Source organism: Leopardus geoffroyi, chromosome A3 (genome assembly GCF_018350155.1).
Source record: "Leopardus geoffroyi isolate Oge1 chromosome A3, O.geoffroyi_Oge1_pat1.0, whole genome shotgun sequence".
Classification (NCBI taxonomy): domain Eukaryota; kingdom Metazoa; phylum Chordata; class Mammalia; order Carnivora; family Felidae; genus Leopardus; species Leopardus geoffroyi.
Genome location: NC_059336.1, coordinates 8,408,717 through 8,425,098, shown reverse-complemented (window position 1 = coordinate 8,425,098; position 16,382 = coordinate 8,408,717). Strand labels below are relative to the sequence as shown.

Genomic DNA, 16,382 nt, shown 5'->3' with positions numbered 1-16,382 from the left:
CACTACAATTGCACATCCTTGTTGAAGGGGCTGTTTTTCTCAGTCTAGATCTCAGCAGGAAGAAGCCACGTGGATCAGCCACAGAGAACCCACAGCTGCCACATAGCCTGAATGAGGAAAACAAGAATCCTTGCTATTGAAAGCCACTGCAGGGTGGGGCTTCGATTTTGCACCAAAACCTGGCCAAAGCTGATTAATAGAGCACGTGAATCCGTGTAGGTCCATGAAGGAGAACAGATTCTAGGACAGGCAGAGTTTGTACCAGACCAATCTCTCCTTTGCTCAGAACTGGGCGACGTGACATCGGAAGGTGGAAATGTAGGCGGGCCAGGAAGGCTGAGCCACAGGAAAGCCCCGAATCAAGACTTATTTAAAACCAACTCTGCTTCCCAGTGATGAGTGCCAATAAATTCCTTTTTAAAAACAAATCCAGATTGGGTTGGGTTTTCTTTCATTTGCAACCATGAGGTTACTTCCTAAGAGAGGTAAAAAACAGAAGTACCTATTTCCTTGATGGTATAGGTCATTGGGAGGGAAAGATTTTTTTCCCCCATTAGCTAGCACATTAATTGAATTAAGCAAGGGCCAAAATATTCTCAGATGACAGAGGAATGATTCTTTAGTTTCTGCAGCAGATTTTATTTCTGATAGGACCCGACGCACATTCTAGGAAAAGCGCTAAACTTCCACAGGTTTTTTTTTTTTTTTTTTTTTTTTTTTTTTAATTTTTTTTTTTCAACGTTTATTTATTTTTGGGACAGAGAGAGACAGAGCATGAATGGGGGAGGCGCAGAGAGAGAGGGAGACACAGAATCGGAAACAGGCTCCAGGCTCTGAGCCATCAGCCCAGAGCCTGCCGCGGGGCTCGAACTCCCGGACCGCGAGATCGTGACCTGGCTGAAGTCGGACGCTTAACCGACTGCGCCACCCACGCGCCCCTCCACAGGTTTTTAAAAAAGCAAAACAAAACAAAAACGAACCATGTTCTAGCCAGACATCGCTAGATAGGACTCTTATAGTATGGTTAATCACACTTAATCAGTTCTGTTTTGAACTGTACGTTGTTTTGATTAATGCCATCTCTCTTATTTGGGAGGAGGAAATTAAACTAATTATTTCATGCATGCCTTCACTCGACGTGGGCACTTAGGGATGTGTAATTGCTCGAGGAAATACAATCTCTGATCACTGGGAGCACTCACTCTACGCTGCCATCGAAGCGGGGAGGCAGCCACAGGTGATATGCACGTGAATGAGTGTGGTTGTATTCTAATAAAACTTTATTCATAAACAGTAAAATGTGAAGTTGGTGAAATTTTTATGCACCCCCCCCCCCCAAATATTATTCTTTCAGTTATTTCAATGATTCAAAATGTAAAAACCAGGGCGCCTGGGTGGCTCAGTCGGTTAAGCGTCCAACTTCGGCTCAGGTCATGATCTCGTGGTTTGTGAGTTCGAGCCCCGCGTCGGGCTCTGTGCTGACAGCTCAGAGCCTGGAGCCTGCTTCGGATTCTGTGTCTCCCTCTCTCTCTGCCCCTCCCCTGCTCTTGTTTGGCCTCTCTCTGTCTCTCAATAATAAAGAAACGTAAAAAAAAAAAAAAAATTCCAAATGTAAAAACCAATTTTAGCTTGTGGGCCCTATGGCAATGGGCTGGAATTGGCTTGTGAGCTGCTGTTTGCTGACCCCTGAATTACCGAATGCTTTCTGTGTTTTGGGCACTGAAACATGCACGTTAAATGCATTCTTTGCTTAATTCTTGCAAGAACCCTAAGGGGTGGGTAATATCATTGTGGGCATTTAAGAGATGAGTAAACTGAGGTCCAAGAGGGGGCAGAGTCTGGGGATAAAGGGTCCAAGACCCACTGCTTTTAGCCTCATTCCCTCCAACTAACAGGCAGACAAAGAAACGCTGGAGCTTAAAAACAGAAATGTTCTTTTGAGGGCTAAGTAACCTAAAGCCATTTTGATAATGCATCTTCATTTTCTTGAGAAAATATTTTGCTTTCTTTGATACCTTCATCAGCTTTTTTGTTCTCTTTTGGCATCAGTAATTTGACTTTGTTTTACGTTTATATTTCTGTTCCGAATTTCACATTAGAAAAGGAAATACTTCCTCTTTGTCAGAGGTCAACCCTGCGTTGATGCGGGGTTCCTCGAACAGGTAATGGCACACAAACATCCAAAAAGAACTTTCTCTCCAAAAAACTCAGAACCTCAATGCTAACTGATGCCCCAGGGTTAACCTGCAGCTTTTAAATGTCAAGTTCATGGAGGAAAAGACTCGCACTGTTCCTCCTCACAGGTTGCTGAAATAGAGGCTTTGGCTCCGTAGAAAATAGCTGGTAAATTCATGAGAATTTTTTGGAATTATGAAAGATCTGGGCTTTGCTGAGCTCGTAAGTTTGACTCATAAGAGAAGGGGAAGAAAGAAAGAAAGAAAGAAGAAAGGAAGAAAGAAAGAGAAGGAAGGAAGGAAGAAAGAAAGAGAAGGAAGGAAGGAAAGAAGAAGGAAGAAAGGAGAGGTGGGGGGAGGGAGGAAGGGAGGGAGGGAGGGAGGAAGGAAGGAAGGAAGAGGGAGGGGGGAGGGAAAGAAAAACAATTACAATAACAAAAAAGCAGATTTGAAAGACCTTTCTCCTAGCAAGAATTGTAACAACCATTCTGATTTCCATCCCACATCACAGACAACATTTCTGGAACAGACTTGGATTTTCAACATCAGTTCAATGCCAGCAATTAAATAAAAATGAAAACACAAGCTCTCTCCAAGGCTAGCAAACAAGAGACACCTAGAAAGAGCCAAACATATTTTGCTTTGGCAAAACGATAATGATCAGTTTCTATCTTAGGGAGCTGTGAACTCGCTTATCCCCACTTGTAAAATTTTCCAAGACCGTACTCCATTCAGAGCAGAAAGCCGCTGACTCATGAGGACAATTGATTAATCTCCCTGGAAGATGTTTTTGGAAAACTGCATTTTTGCGGTGCCTCTATGGAGCCATCCCCTTTAGACGTGAACGCACCGTCTGGAGGGTTTGGACAGTGAGGTCCCACCTATGTCTCCCAGGTGTAGACCCAAGGAGTCGGTTCTCCCGCCCAAGAACAACAGTCTTAGCATCAAGTGCAGCAAGGTGCTCTCATGCTTGACGCACCTATCTGTCCTGGGTACCGCCCACAGTTAGTAGAGAATCTGGGTTGCCATGGAAACAGAGAGCGATCAAGGTAGAAGCAGCACAGGGGGCAGCATCATTGCCCCTTAAGGAAGTGGAAGGATGGTCTTAAGTGTGATAGACTCTTTCAGCCCCTGGATGATGACAAATTATAAAAACGCATGCTCTGACTTCGTGATTTCGTTTGTGCTGATTTCATAGGCATTGCAAATACTCACCCAATGTTATCCCCACTGGTCCCTAATCACATGAAAGGCTGAAAGAGTCTACGGCAGATGGGAGACACTTGGGGCCATGCAAGAACACAGGACCCCAGAGCTGAAATGCCCAATGGTCCAGCATGCGGAAGATGAGAATGAAATGGTTCTGCCATTTAACGCATAACTTACATTCTCCTCTGCACCTGCGGGGACTGAATCCTCTTTAACTGACTAAAGGGAAGATAAAAACAAAAGTAAGAGTCAGAATGTTACCAAAAAATGGAGAGTTCTTTGGGCCAACAGCCCTCTGGTGCCATTCTTGGACACTGAACTGCTTACGCACACCTGGTTCCAAAGAGAACTTGAGAGAGACTTACGCGGGATCACACGGTACGGCAAGATGATAAGTAGTTATGTATTTGAAAATGCAACGAAGGGAAAATAAATACCCAGACGCGGCCAGGACACGAATGGAGTGGGGGAGAAGCGTTGCTACAGAAAACACAGACCACAGCCTCGGCTGTGGGTCAGCGACACGTCTGCCTTAACATTTTCTGCTTATTGATGAAAATCACACGACACAGTCTCTGTCAGGTAAAAACAAATGAGCTGCTCAGGAAAATTCTGGCAGTTGAGTCCAGAGACATCCATCCCATGGTACACATAGAGCAAACAGGTGGTGAGGTAACGAGCAGGGTCTTTGGCCTTATCCTGACCGTAGCACAATGGCCGGCATCGGTAGCTGCTTCAGCCCTCAACATAGGCCGGTGGCATCGTGCCAAGGTTGAATCCGGCTAGAACCCTTCTCTGGAGGCCCAGAAGGCTGGGGTCTAACACACCCAACTTCAAACACTATTCCTCCCTACAGTAATTCTGTCATACGCAGACTGCCTCAAGGAGGGGAGCGATTGCCCCAGTGCTGTCAAAGGTCGAGGCCACCATTACATGACGACCGTTTGCGAAGCTTCAACTTTGGAGATGATCTTTGCAGTTGTTCTTAAATTTGGCAGGGAGGGGTTGTGGCGGGGTGATGTTCGCAGACCGCTTTGAGACCCGCTTGGCAGATCTGGACTCTCTTTCCAGAAAAATAAACACGAACCAAATATTTTGCCCATCATTTTAGGGTGTTCGTAGCTGGATGCCAAGCTAAGAACTCTTCCCTATGTTCATTTTATTCTAAGTCCTGTGCTTATTTTTAACTTTAAACTATGCAGGAGGGGCGGGGGGGAGAAAGGAATCGACCTTCCCAAATACGTCTCCCTGTGCCGTGGACACGGATCGTACACCTGCATCTACCTTGTATGTGCAGGGGCTCTGTACACACCATCGCACTGAAAGTGGCCCCAAGCAGTCAGGAGGGTGATCGTCATTTACGTAGACAGAAATGGAGACACAGGGAGGCGAAGTCACTTGTTCAAGGTGGTACAGCTAGGGAGCGGTCGAAGTGGTTCCAAGAGCCAAGTTCCAAGACCCTCAGACCTCAAAGGTCTGAGTCACGCTTTGTAGTTGCTGTGTGAGCTTCCTTCTCCACGGCCAGATTTGCTTTCTCTCTAGATGACATGTTCAGCTTGGGCCACATTTATCAACAGTAGCTCTACGGAACCCATTCTGTGAGCCCAGCCTGGATCTCACGTGTAAGGGGTACCTGCCCCAGTGCTCAACACACAATGACAACTGGAGGCTTCAGGCGGTGTCCCCCTTTCCTCCTCACGTTTCCCACCGAGCAGAAAGCCCACGGGCAGAGCAACCAACAGCACCGAATTGCAGTTCGCTCTTTCCCACGGCCAGGGGGTCCGGTGTGATAGATGGAAGACGAGGACGAAAACTGGACGGTGCTGCTGATGCAACGGTTCACTTCAAAGCAGACGAGAGGGGCTCTTTCGGCGCAAGTCCCATTTCTGCAGGCCAGGAGGTGCTCGTTGGGTTCCCAAGCTCTCCGGTGAGAAGAACACAAGAGGGTGTGGGGCTAATCGGGAGCCACATGGAGCGCGGGACTCCCATTCAAATCTCAAACTAGAAACTTCTCATCTCCTTCAATGAACTGGGCATCTGGCTGTTATCTGCTGAGCCTATGGACTGTCCAGCCTCCTTCACCATCCCAACCAAAACCCACTTTGAAACTAAAGGATCCTGCTTGGGCATTTATATTGCTGAGAACGAGGGCCTAAACAGCTCCTGAACTCATCAGTATAAACTCGCACAGCAAAGGATCCCGTCCTTTGAAGAGCACATTTGTGAAAGGATGTTTCTTTAAAATCCCGTCACATGGTAGCACTTAAGCTAACAGACATCCCATGGCTAGCAGGTCTTCTGGAAGCATCATTTTGATCATGTGACAGCTGTTCTGAGTTCACTGGTTTCACAGTGGCCCTAAGACCTTTCCTCAAGCTTAGACGTTTCGGCCCGCCTTTCAAGTGCTTCCATAATTGTCCGGCCATATGCCAGACTCTCTTAACCAGGATTCCCGTGGGTTCTGGGATCAAATGCAGGCATCTGTGTTTGAAGCAGATAACTCAGAGGATCCAGAGGATTTTCAAAGTCCTCTCAGTCTGTTTTGACCTACACCGACTGCTCCCTTTTCTAAACACCCACAGCATTTGTAACCTGCTCCCCACACATTAACACCGGATTCCAACATCATCGTTTTGGAACAGGGCCAGTCACTTTGCATTCGTTCTCCAAGTCAGTCCTCCCACTAACCACAGAAGGTAGATGCCACGGTCTGTCCCCAGAGCTGAGGAAAGTGAAGCATGGGGGATTCAAGTCACCCCATCACATTCAAACGGCCAGTAACTGTCAGAGCTGAGATTTGACGATGTGTCTCTTTGACTTCAGGGCTCCCATTATTTTCCCCACACCATCGTTCCTCTCCTCCAAAGAAAAGCAGGGAAAGCTGCTTTCCGGGCTAAGAACTCTTCCCTATGTTCATTTTGTTCTAAGTCCTGTGCTTGTTTTTACCTTTACACTATGCAGGAGGAGGGGAGAAAGGAATCGACCCTCCCAAATACGTCTTCTTGTGCCGTGGACACGGATTGTACACCTGCATCTACCTTCAAATACCCGTTTGAAGATATTTCAAATGTAGCATTTACTAATGGTGCACGTGCACACACACTTGCAGGTGCAGGCATACGTATGTGCCTTGTTCCCCAAATGGACTTTAGGTGTTTCGACAGCAGTACAGATGAGCCTTAGTCTTGTTTTGTGCCTTTTGTTGGCATCAAACGCCACACGTGGATGTTTAGATCATCACCAGCAACTCTTCGTACCTGAAGAGATGATAAAACTGTTCGTGGAGCACTTACTATGTCTGAGGGTCTCTCTGGGTACAGTTATTGGACTGTCACAACAACACAGTGAGATGAACACGTCCCTACTTACACAAAGGAAAACAGAGGCTTTCGGTGGTCAAGCAATTTGTCCAAACTTTCTGATTCTGTCTGTAATGCAAGACTTGCCACGTACAAGAAATTTTCAAGATCATCTATTTCCTTTCAAGATCAACCCTTTCCTTCAACAGATGAGGAAAAAGAAACTCAAAGAGGCTGAGTAACTTTTGGGAGGTCACAGAACAAATGGTATACCAAAGACCCCAGAACAATAAAGGGCATAGGTAGTCCAGTCACTGGACTCGAAACAGTTTTTGGCAAATACGACATCATTTGAAATTAATTTTCTCAAAGGTTATTTTTGTTATTTTTGTTTTATAGTAAGAATGACTTTCGCAATCAAGCCTATAAATCAAAATAACTTATAATCTCGTATCCACAGCGTGTTAGGGGAGAATTTTATTTCTGATGTTCATATTGTGGACGCACACACTTCAAAGTCAGTTTGTGTAAAAGCTTCTCAGTTACAAGAGGAGAAGACAGAGAGCTTGGGTTAGTGGAAATATCAAAATTCTCTAGCATTCCTCTTTGTTTCTTTTCCAAAAATTTTTACAACAGTGATTTTATAATCAAGTGCTTTCTAATTTGAAGAAAACAAAGGTCTTCATTTTGTTTTCTACTAAAACATACATCCCCCCGTGAGATTTTCAGCTACACAAGGGGACCAGTCTGTTCGCTCTATCTTTTCAATGCCTTAGCACCCAGCGCTTAGCACAAAAAAACTCAGCACAAAGAGAGAAGCTAAAAATACTCTTGCATGAGTGACTCTCGCCTGTATTTTACGTTCATCTAGAGCTGTCTTCCTGATTAGGTGGAAGAAAGAAAAACAAGATTTACCGGTGACTGGGTTTTAGTGTCTCTTCATTATTTTTATAATCTACTCAAGAAATAAAGCCAGATAATCGAGGAAAAGGAAAAAACCAATGAGACTGACCTACATGAAATCTGATCATTAGGGGGATGAATGTCAACTGGTCCTGTTTTTTCTTCAATGGAAATAGCTTGAATTTCAAAGAGGAACCAATATATCCCTCAGAGACCCCAAAGATAAGGAAAAATATAGTATTTGAGGCTCAGTAGCTTAGCAGCTTCTCCAAACTGGAGGGTATAGAAAGATGAAGTGTGTCCCCTCCTGAACACGCAGGAGATAAATGACATAGGTCAGAAGGACAATTCATTGGCCACTTTTTTTTGAAAGTTTATTCATTTATTTTGAAAGAGAGAGGGCGTGTGCATGAGCAGGGGAAGAGCAGAGAGAGAGGGAGGGAGAGAATCCCAAGCAGGCTCTGTGCTGTCAGTGCAGAGCCTGACACAGGGCTTGATCCCACAAACTGTTAGATCGTGAACAGAGCTGAGATCAAGAGTCAGAGGCTCGGGGCGCCTGGGTGGCGCAGTCGGTTAAGCGTCCGACTTCAGCCAGGTCACGATCTCGCGGTCCGTGAGTTCGAGCCCCGCGTCAGGCTCTGGGCTGATGGCTCAGAGCCTGGAGCCTGTTTCCGATTCTGTGTCTCCCTCTCTCTCTGCCCCTCCCCCGTTCATGCTCTGTCTCTCTCTGTCCCAAAAATAAATAAACGTTGAAAAAAAAAATTAAAAAAAAAAAAAAAGAGTCAGAGGCTCAACCGACTGAGCCACCCAGACCCCTGTCATCGGCCACTTTTGTGCCAGGCATGGTGTTAGGGGGTTGCGGGCATTCTTTTTATCTAGTCTTCATTTCTCTGTCTAGGTACCCTTATTATTTGCATTTTACAAATTTTGAAACCGAGGCTGCGCATCCAGGCTCATCGGACCCAGAGTCAGATCTGTCTGTGCCAATCAGCGTTCCTCAAACTTCCGTCACTTGCCAGCCTCCTGCATGGTCTTGGCCACATTTCGTGTACCGTCTGCAGCAGCCACGGAGTGTGCCGTTTCCCTGCTGGGAGAGCTTCCCACCCACACCTCTTCGGCATCCACTACCGAGTTAATGTTGAGGCCACGCTCCCAGACAATGACTGAGCACGGCAGGGTACTGGGCCATTCTCGTGGGCAAGCTCTCCTCTGGGATTTCCCGTTGGCTCAGCGCCACCCTGAGTCCATGGCTTTGCTGACCTTCTCCGCCTTCCTTCCCTGTCTCTCTCTTATCCCGTGCCAGACCCTCACTATGGTGTGAAGTCTCTCTCTACCTACTCCTGTCCCCTGTCCTTTATCCTTCATGCCGCTTGCCTCCAATAAATCTACTGCACATCAATTCTGTCTCAGTGTCGCTCCCTGAAGGATCCAAATTTATGATCAGGTAACAGTTCCTTTTTAATAGGATTGCTTCTTAAGCTAAACATCTACAGTCTCACCTTGAACAACATATATATTAAATCTTGAGTTTAATGTGCTGGCTCGATTTTTCTAATGCACTTTAAATATGTATAATTGTTTAAATAAAAATGTTTGAGTACGGGTTGCCTAAGTCATCTTCCTGGCCACCAAACTGCACATCTGATTCACTCGGGGACTGTTCCCTGCCTTGTAGTGGAGATAAAAGCTTTTTTAAAAGTAAGTAATTGGCGGTTGGGAAGGAAGGAGACCAGAACAGGATGCCAAATGACATCACCCAAAGTTTTCATTAAGTATTAGAGATTGTGTTTTGGGCAGGACCCAGAAGAAAGATATCTGTGCAACAGAAAACAAACAGGGAAGAGTTCCAGAAATCCAGCTGGATTCTGGACCAACGAATACAACGAACACCACAGGGGCGTCTGTATTAATCACCTGCCTTGTATTGCGTGCCAAGTTTTGCACGTTTTGCGTGGATGTTTTGATGAAATCACTAATTAGATCTTTTTCAGCTCTATGAATTATATTCCACTTTCTCACCCACGGCTTCTTGCTCATCTTTTGGCCACATTTAAAAGAGGCAAGAGTTCTGAACATGTGTGGCAGCTGGGGTTTGCTCAACAACGATGATCAAGGAATAGCTCTCAGACTGACTCAGCCCCACCCACCACACTCCCTTGCACGCCACCTTAATTCTAGAGGGAAAAAGATCGGACGGTGGTGTGAATGCCCCTATCACAGAGCACGCTGTGTGCCCTGCCCTGGTGGAGAATGGTGGACACCTTGGTTTCCTAAAAGGAGAGTGAGCCTTAGTGGCTCCTAAGGACAGATTATATCTTGCAGGGGAAAGAGGGAGGGAGCCCAGAGGCGGTTCAGCTCGCTGGAGTGAGAGTGCTCGGAGGAATCCAGGAAGAAGCCAGACTACTAAGCCATTTTAGTAAGAAAATGAAGTCACGAAATACCACAACTGTCTGTCATGAGCCGGAATAACTCCAAGAATGAAAAAATCTGCGTGTTTATTTCCTTTCCTTTCCCGTGAAACATACGCACATGACACCATAGGCATTTCATTCTTCCCAGGAGTAAATTACAAGTCTTCAACTCAGTGGCTAATTGAGTCATTTGGGAGAAGAAAAACCAACTGCATGCTTTGTGAGCACATGAATTGGCCCAGTTGAAATAGTTTCTCAAGTCTTCCTAGCCCCAAAGTCTCCCCAAGTCTTGAAAATAGAACTTACCTTTTTCCAGAACAGTTTGCTCAGAGGCAGAGAGGTGGGTGCCCCCTTTTCCTTGGGGGCTTCCTTCGCTGTTTCCGAGGATGTAGGATTCTTGGCCGTCCCTCTGGTCTCCTGGGATATAAAGTTAGCTTTGTCTGGCTGGACGTCAGGTGACGGGACAGGTGGCTTTTCAGCACCCTATAGAGTAAAAAAAGAAGTAACAATTAAAGTGATGTCAGGATTCCAAAAGCGAAAGGGCTCTTTTTTATAAATACAGGCTGGGGTTATGCATGTTAGTTTTCTTTTTCACAATTTTCTGTACTTGCAAATATTCTATGTGAATGTGGATTTGTGTTAAAATTTTGGAAAAAGTCAAGTTATTTTCCTTTTGCAAAAAACTATATTATGTTCTTGTGAGTCATTAGGGATCAGGGTGCTCGTAGGAGGCACTTTGCTGTTAGAATGTTGTTAGTTCATATCGAGTGGCCTTCAAGTGGTTTTGATCATGTTCCCACCAGTAAAAAACATCTTGAAGAGGCACCTCCAATACATCCGTGTTCCTATTATAAACGTATATTATTTCACTAGTCCAAATTAGACATTAAAGGAGGTATAAGGGACATACAGAAGGTATAGGTATAAGGGACATAATCTCCAACTTGCAGCTTTTAATAAAACTTAACTTTTAAGAAAAGGTACCTGTGCCAGGCACTGCTCTAAGGGATTGAATGTACTAACAATAGCTCTACGAGGAAGGAACTAATTACTATGTTCATTTTACAGTGAAGGAAATGTTGGTCCCCGGTTGTTAAAAAAAAAAACTTCCCTACGACTACACTAATAAGGGGGCAGAGTTGACATCAAAATCCAGGGAGTCTGATACCCACACCCAAAGTCTTACCAGCTCCCCTATAATACCCTGCCGCTAATGAACTAAGGTCTCCCCACTCCCTGTGCTATCGTATGCAGCCAGGGAGAAAATGTCTAAAAAAAGGCTTCATGAAAAAAAAAATTAAAAAAAAAAATAAATAAATAAATAAAAGGGGCGCCTGGGTGGCGCAGTCGGTTAAGCGTCCGACTTCAGCCAGGTCACGATCTCGCGGTCCGTGAGTTTGAGCCCCGCATCGGGCTCTAGGCTGATGGCTCAGAGCCTGGAGCCTGTTTCCGATTCTGTGTCTCCCTCTCTCTCTGCCCCTCCCCCGTTCATGCTCTGTCTCTCTCTGTCCCAAAAATAAATAAACGTTGAAAAAAAAATTAAAAAAAAAAAAAGGCTTCATGGCCAGAAGGTGAGAATGACAAAAAAATTGAGAAACACATCTACACCCATCAGTTTCATTGGGAAACTGATGGGTACTCCTCTTCTCTTTACACTGGGAAAGTACCCAGAGACCCTTGAAAAAAACATCGCAAGAGGATAACTCTATTATATATAGAATAATATAACTGTAGTATATTTGTGTAATTGTTCGTTGAATAGGCACCTCCCTGGCCAGACCATGAGCTCTGAGGGTAAGAGCCATTGCTTTGGTCAGCATTATATCCCTAGCTCCCATCAGACCCAGTGTCTGGCATAAGATAGGCATTAAATAAATAGCTAAATAATCGTCTAGAAAGGACTGGAGAGCAATGCCTACCCGGGATCCTGTTATGTTGTGTTTCTACCCACCCTGGCCCTCCTTACTGGGCTATGGGGTCATAGGCTACCAGTAGTCTTTTCTCCTTGCCCACCCATCTCCTCACTTCCCAACGAAGTGCCCCAGATGGCGTTCTGCCAGCATAAACTGAATTAATACTCTGTCTGCATTATGGAAGAGATTACAAAAACTCTGTGTTTTTTGGAGTCAATCTCCTGGATGGATTCAGATATGCCAAATACAGCAAACACTCTCAGTAATGAGAATATAAGATACCCTGTCCATTTGCATTTCAGATCAACAAAGAAATTCTGAGGTATCAGAACATAGGTCCCTGGGACATATTTATCTTTATACTAAAAAATTATTTGCTGTTTATCTGAAATTTGAATTTGGTGGAGTATCTGTAGGTTATCTGGCAACGCCACGTATGAAATTCTAACATTAGATTTGGAGATTGCATTTCAGATGACCTTACCTTCTTCCCTAATATGTCTTCACATCTGGGTGTGGGAGAGGAGAGGGGTTAGTAAGATATAAACATTACACTGAAGTGGAAAACAATGACCGTATGGCAGAGCTTATGAATTAAATGAGCCAGCTACTAAAATTTTAGCTGCCCTGCAGAGAGGGCGGACATCAGGAAAACCTGAGTGGGGAGAGGAGCATTCCTGGGCATGGCAAAAAAAAGTCCTAAAACAATGCCTTGCTTTGTGTGCATGTTGTCATGTTCAATGTTAGAAGAACATGTGAAAAAGTTTGATATTGAAGCATAGCATGTGATGAAGCCAAGAGAAAAAGATCCCGATTCAGCAAAGCAAAGCTGACGCTCTTATTATTTATAACAATAGGCTTATTTCACTTATTAACTCCTGGCCTCCCTACTTTTTTAAAGCAAGAAAAAAATGTTTAAGAAAATTCTTCTTATAGAAAGAAAAATTGAGATACAGAGAAATGAGTCTAGGAGTTGATCACGACTGGTAACCACTGCATTTTTTTTTTTTTTAATAGCAAAACCAGAAGACGATGTTTAATCCCTGAATTTGCTTGGATTTCCTCTTTTCTGTCCTGGGTTCCAATGAAATTGAGGGTGAGTGGCATAGCTCCTATAATCATGCCACAATCTGGCTGGTTGGTCTTAATGGCCCTATTTCTCTCTCTGTTTGGATGACAAACGAAGAAAAAGGAGGCAAAAGCCAGTAAGTTCTACCAAACTCCTGCAAAAATGAGAATTGAGAACATCTGAGAATTGTCTCCTACTTTTACACAAAAAATAGACTGAACGTAACTCAAGGCAAAATCTTACAGTCCTTGTGTTGGCATTACAGAATCCCAGGAAGGGGCACCTCTTCTTGCCAGTATTTCCCGAATCCTATCTTTGCCCGAAATGCAAGGCAGTGGCAGGATGTGAGACCAATGTTCGGGGGAGAAACCTTAGGAAAACTGAACTTGGGTGGTCCCCTTTGTGTGGAGGAAAGAGATTCTGGAGACATGAAACTTTGCTGTGCATGAAATGAATTTCCTAATGAAATGCAGACATGAGGGGGAAAGTCATACGTTTTGTAAACTTTCAGGGCCCCCTCCTCACAGAAGCTCCGGGTGGGAATTCAGCTGGATTGCTTTGCATAAGGTCTATGACACATTTCGCTAGCGATTACCAAACTGTCTCTCACATAGAGTAGCACCACTTTTTAATCTCCACCCTCCCCCCCGCCCCCCCCCCCCCGTAATTTCTATCACTCCATCCTCTCTGTCTTTACAAAACAAAATAAGCCTGTACGGAAATTAAAGCGTGGCTTCATAACACGGTTTGCTTATGCAAATATAGATGCAGCCAGGAGATCTTTCTATGGAGCCTTTCTTTGCATACACTATTCTAGGACTCTAACATCCAGCTGGGGAAGGTTTTTTAACAAGTTCATTCAACCTAGTGGAGAATGGTTGATGTTTTAAACACAAGTCCAACGAATGGATAAAGAAGATGTGGTTTATATATACAATGGAATACTACTTGGCAATGAGAAAGAATGAGATCCGGCCATTGGCAGCAACGTGGATGGGACTGGAGGGTATTATGCTGAGTGAAATAAGTCAGGCAGAGAAAGACAGAGACCGTATGTTTTCACTCCTGTGTGGATCTTGAGAAACGTAACAGAAGACCATGGGGGAGCGGAAGGGGGGGAAAAGAAGTTACAGAGAGGGAGGGAGGCAAACCATAAGAGACTTGAGGACTGAGAACAAACTAAGGGTAGATGGGGGGTGGGGGAGAGGGGAAAGTGGGTGATGGGCAGGGAGGAGGGCACTTGTTGGGATGAGCACTGGGTGTTGTATGGAGACCAATCTGACAGTAAATTATATTTAAAAAATAAAATAAAATAGATAGATAGATAGATAGATAGATAGATAAAATAAACAATGTCCAAGCATGCTGGCCCAATTCAGGGATCTTAACTGGTGGTTTCAGATGAACACTGGTCTCTTCCTAGAAATTGAGAGTGAAATCTTCACAACTAATTCTATGTTGTCCTCACTTTCCAAGGACATGGAGATAGAAATTGCTCTGCCTTCATTCATTGTTTCGTTCTGTCTGGGCTTTTATTTGGGCTCAGGATGAGCTTAGTTAATACTGAAAATGGAGGGAACAGGCCACAGAAAGATAACGTTATTTTCTTGAGGTTAGAAGAGTATTTCCCAAAGCGTAGGAAGCATACCATTGGTGGCATCACAGGTAATTTTAGATTGTGCAGAGATGTAATGCTTAATAACATGAAAATGGCAAAAATACTTTTCTTTTTTCAACTCGCATTTAATCTTCCTGAGAACATTCGGGGAAAAGCTCAGTCTGGTGCCGGTATATCTTTAACATTTTTCTATTGCTGGCAAATTGCATTTTAATGGAGCTAGAAAGGCATTGGATTCAGAGCTTAACACAAACAAGGTAGCTAGAAGGTCGTTATTTTTTAATTAGCCATATTAATGGTTACCTCTTTGTGAAAAATGACTCCAGTTTTCCATGTATGATGTAATAAAAGTTTTCTTTAAAGATACCTTTAAATAGGAATTGAGTCCATTTTAATGAAAAAGATCAACTGAACTGTGCTAAATCTGACAAAAATGATTACGATGGTATGCATACTTTCGACGTTTGGGAAACACGGAGTTAGAAGGATGATTCCAGAACCCTGGTCCACACTAGGAAGAAACGAGCCAGATGTTTATTTATAACGATGGAGATTTAAAATAATCATTGAAATTTGATTCACAAAATCTTTAATGCTTTCTAATGATCCCAATCATACAAGGCTGTCTTCCCTGAAGCAGGGCTGAGGGGACATAGGACATGGGACAGCCACCTGTGCCATGTGGTGAAGACCAGGGTTCTTTGTTTTTTTTTTTTTTTTTTTCTTTGTCATTTAACAAGATACAGACCTTATGCCTAAAGAATTTCCTAAAGGCGAATCCTAGCCTGGGGCTATGCAGGGGCTTTTTCTTGGTGGCTTTAGTTTGGATCTCACAGATCTTCTGCCCAGCTTGTCCATCACAGACACTTTCTGCTTTGGATGCCTTTTGGGCAACAGCGGTCACAGCTTAGAACTTTGTTTTTAGACAAAATCCATTTTTTCCCCATTGTTTTTAAGTGCATTGAAACGCTTTGACAATTAACTGCCGAGACAGCACCCCCCATCCCCAAACCACAACATTCCCATCATGTGAATGACTCTCTTTTCTTAAGCGCTCAGAGACAATGTGCTGCACAGTATATTCACAGTCCATTTCAAGCACACCTTAATTTTCATCAGGGCGACCTACTTAAATGACCCAGATTAACACGACTTACTAAAGACAAGGACCGGACATTTAAGCTCTGCCTATATGATATAAAATATCCAGATTTAAAGAAGATACACAGCCCCTACTTGACAGTTTTAAATATCTAAATGCTATTGTCACATGGGAAGGAAAAAAATACCTGAAGACACACAATTTATTTTTGCATCCGGAGTCAAGGCAAACACTGCCTTGAGTGGCTTCCTTTCTCCAAACGATCTTTTATTCAGTATTAGAAACCTCAGGGAAGCAGTATCATCCATAAAAATTTCAGCTGACTTCTAGACGAGCAGATCTCTCTGGCAAAAAAAGTGTCTACTGTGTGCCAGTCCACAGAGCCAGAGTGGGGGTGGGGTGGGGGGAGATTGGAACTGAAATAACCCAGCGACAACCATTCAGAATTGTTGACTCGAGTTACAAATGGCGGGGGATTTTGTGTGGGGCGTGTAGTGTGCTAAAAACCGTCTGGGCCAGATGGGAAGATGGACAAATGGTGTAGATGTTTCAAATGCAAGGATCCAAGAACTTCAGTAGAAAGGATGTTAAAAAGGCAGGTTTGTATAAAGGGATCTGTTTGTATCATAGACAACCTACATTCACAAAACTCTCTTTTGAGACTCGGTTCTACTAGCAGTGACC

The 16,382-nt window shown here is 44.1% G+C and overlaps 1 protein-coding gene across 10 annotated transcripts in view; it reads right to left on the bottom strand.

The window, feature by feature from the left end:
- The window catches only part of BCAS1 (brain enriched myelin associated protein 1), a 101,260-nt gene that overhangs the window by 26,804 nt on the left and 58,074 nt on the right, over positions 1-16,382 (bottom strand). For 4 of the 10 annotated variants that reach the window (XM_045444177.1, XM_045444178.1, XM_045444180.1 and 1 more), the window contains exons 7-9: positions 15,345-15,479; positions 10,303-10,479; positions 3,561-3,602 (exon numbers count right to left, since the gene is read on the bottom strand). In XM_045444177.1, the coding sequence (XP_045300133.1) occupies positions 3,561-3,602; positions 10,303-10,479; positions 15,345-15,479 (354 nt within the window). The remainder of the gene's footprint in view (positions 1-3,560; positions 3,603-10,302; positions 10,480-15,344; positions 15,480-16,382) is intronic. The other 6 variants (XM_045444179.1, XM_045444181.1, XM_045444186.1 and 3 more) reach the window with 3 other exon arrangements.